This window comes from Corvus brachyrhynchos, unplaced genomic scaffold (assembly GCF_000691975.1).
Source record: "Corvus brachyrhynchos isolate BGI_N302 unplaced genomic scaffold, ASM69197v1 scaffold3, whole genome shotgun sequence".
Taxonomy (NCBI): domain Eukaryota; kingdom Metazoa; phylum Chordata; class Aves; order Passeriformes; family Corvidae; genus Corvus; species Corvus brachyrhynchos.
Window position 1 is genome coordinate 4,455,057 of NW_008237619.1, and position 2,617 is coordinate 4,457,673.

The 2,617-nt window shown below is 41.3% G+C and overlaps 1 protein-coding gene across 2 annotated transcripts in view; it reads right to left on the bottom strand.

Moving 5' to 3' along the window:
• ALCAM (activated leukocyte cell adhesion molecule) overlaps nucleotides 1-1,063 on the bottom strand; it is a 36,363-nt gene extending 35,300 nt beyond the window's left edge. For both annotated transcript variants that reach the window (XM_008631714.2, XM_017731844.1), the window contains exon 1: nucleotides 930-1,063. In XM_008631714.2, the coding sequence (XP_008629936.1) occupies nucleotides 930-983 (54 nt within the window). In that variant the 5' untranslated portion in view covers nucleotides 984-1,063. The remainder of the gene's footprint in view (nucleotides 1-929) is intronic.
• Nucleotides 1,064-2,617: the final 1,554 nt, after the last annotated feature.

Consider the following 2,617-nt stretch of genomic DNA (forward strand, 5'->3'; position numbering starts at 1 on the left):
AAGAAAGACGAGCGGGAGGGGAGAACATCGCCCCCCCCCTGCCACTGGCAGATCATTCTCCTGTAAAATAGGCTGGTGGATGCTATTTGTAAAGAGAGAGCTAGCGCTACATAATTTTAAATCCACTGTCAAACTAGAAATTATCTATTATTCCAGGTACATTTTTTTTGAGCAGAAGAGGAAATTTAGATGAACTTCACAGAGGCAGGAAAACCATTTGTCTCAATACCAGTCTGAGAAGCAAAAGGGGTTTGGTATGCCAGCATTTTTATCCGCATATGCTTCCAGGTTTCATTTGACTTTGATATTCTGATTCTCCTTTTGACCTGGGATACCGATCATATACAGGAGAAGCTCATCCTGCAGTGTTCCTACTGCAGGCTGGCCAGCACACCTAGAGAGCACCCACATTTTTGCCTCTGTTCCCTGACAGAAATGGCAGAGTGAAACCACCAGCCATGCTCCTAAGGTCAGCTCTGCTCTCTTCTTCGCTGTGTATTGAGCACAACGAAGCCTGAAACAGATCCGAGTGACTGTCAGATCAACCAAAGGCGGGGCAGGGCTTTTTCCCAGGGATGGAGCATGCTCTGCTTCCGGCAGCTGACTTCAAAAGTGCTCAAATGTACAACAATGGCTCTGTCAAGTGAGCAAGACACCACTGGATAACATGCCAGATCTCTAATACAGGTTGGCAGAGAACTCCTGAATAATTATTTCTATTGAACAATGAGATTAATTCCTCAAACCTCTAATCGACGCTTGGCAGAAATTATACAGCTTGGAATCTTGCAGTCTTACAAACACGGGAATAAATGGCTTCATATATGAGGCAGAAATACTATCATTTGGAATCTTAAAATCTCACACACACAAAAAATACACATCATCTTATAGCAGCTCTAACAAATATAAAGATGAGCTATACTTACATATTTCCATTTTCCAAACATAAGACCATCTGGTACTTCTAGAGGACAAGGCATAGTAATAGTGTCTCCATATACTGCATTTACTGTGTACAATCCCAGAGCTAGAGGAGAAACAGAAAGAGAAGAAACAATTTAAAGTGTTTTCTTGAATTCCCATATGCTAGATAATATTTGGTTCACACCTATTGCAACACCAGCTCCTTTGCAAATGGTTATTTTCAGGCACGTAGGATTTATCCTCAATCCTGTAACAAAACAGAATTCCTGTCACTAAATTTGTTAAGTAAATGTTATGACATTTTTGGACCCATGTTTCCTGCTGGAGTCAATGGGAGCCAAGTGGATTTCCAAACACAACTGCACCTGTTCAACCAGATTAATACCTACCCTACAATTGGGATTGTCTCAAACTTAAAATGTACAAAGTGAAAATCCCTAAACCTTTATTTTCTTCATCTGAAAAAAGAGCCAATTCTTCCTGGGAAGGTTACATTGCAACACACTACTGTGAGGAGGCCACCAAAGAAGTGATACTCTGACTGCTCCACAACATTAAAAACCTAGGAAATGATGACAGAAAAGAGAATGATAATATTAAAATGTGTTCCCTTATACCTGGGGGGGAAAAAAAACTAGTCTGTACACTTAGAGTTTGGAAAAATGAAGTGAAATGCTTCTATGAGTTATTTAAGAACAGCTTTTTTTGTAAGCCTCAGCACAATGTTATTGTGCTAATGCATATAAATTTACAGAATAAAACTGACCCACTTATTTTCATTGTCCGAAACGTGTGAATTGAACAAAACCAACAGACCCTAAAGTGAAGAAATGCTGAAATGCAAGGAGGCTTAAAGGGGAAGATGTTACAACTTGGTGCATTTACGACAATGCAACTTTGCTTCTAGTTTCCTTAGTTGCCTCTTGTTTGCTGCTCCTTGCACTGGAGAGAGCTTTTGCCTCTGGTGCTTGCCCAGAGAGTGTGCTGGCTGCCTGCTCTCAGCCGCACATCTGCGACTTCTGTCAGATTCTTTGCTCAGAGACTCAGGATCTCCCCCTTTGCTGCCCTTTCATTTGCAACTGTAGCTTAAGGGCTTGCTGCCAAAGGAACCGTATCTAAGAGTGAGAAGTAAGATGCTGCTGATGTAGCCAGGTGTTTCTGAGGAGAATCATCCATTCCTTCTAGAAACATTAATTTTTCTGGAGATTCAGCTCTTTCTTTCTATAGCTGGAAAAGAAACAGGTTCCCATCCACCCCCAAAGACCTGAGCCACACACCCCTCTGCTTTTCCCAAGTCATAAGGCAGTTGCTGGAAGGGCCTGACAATTCTATAGAGCACATAGCTGCACTCAATAGGGAGCTTTTTCAAAGGGATTGTTTTTTGTTTTAAAGAAAGTCATGCCTTTTCAAAGAGCCAAAACCTGAATTCCTTGACTACAATTTAAATTAAAAAGACTTCAGAGCATTTTTCTCACATAAGGACTTTACAGCTCACTTAACATCAGCTTGTACTTGTCACATGTATCACAGAGACAAATGAGGCTGTGGGGTTTGTGCTGTGCGATACTGCACAAAGAAACAGTACTCCAAAATCTTTCCTTAGAGAAGCTACAACCTGGATGGCACCACATGGTTAAGGCAAAAAAGCAGGCTGGAGCTTAATGGACTGAAGGAACACAGGAGATAACAG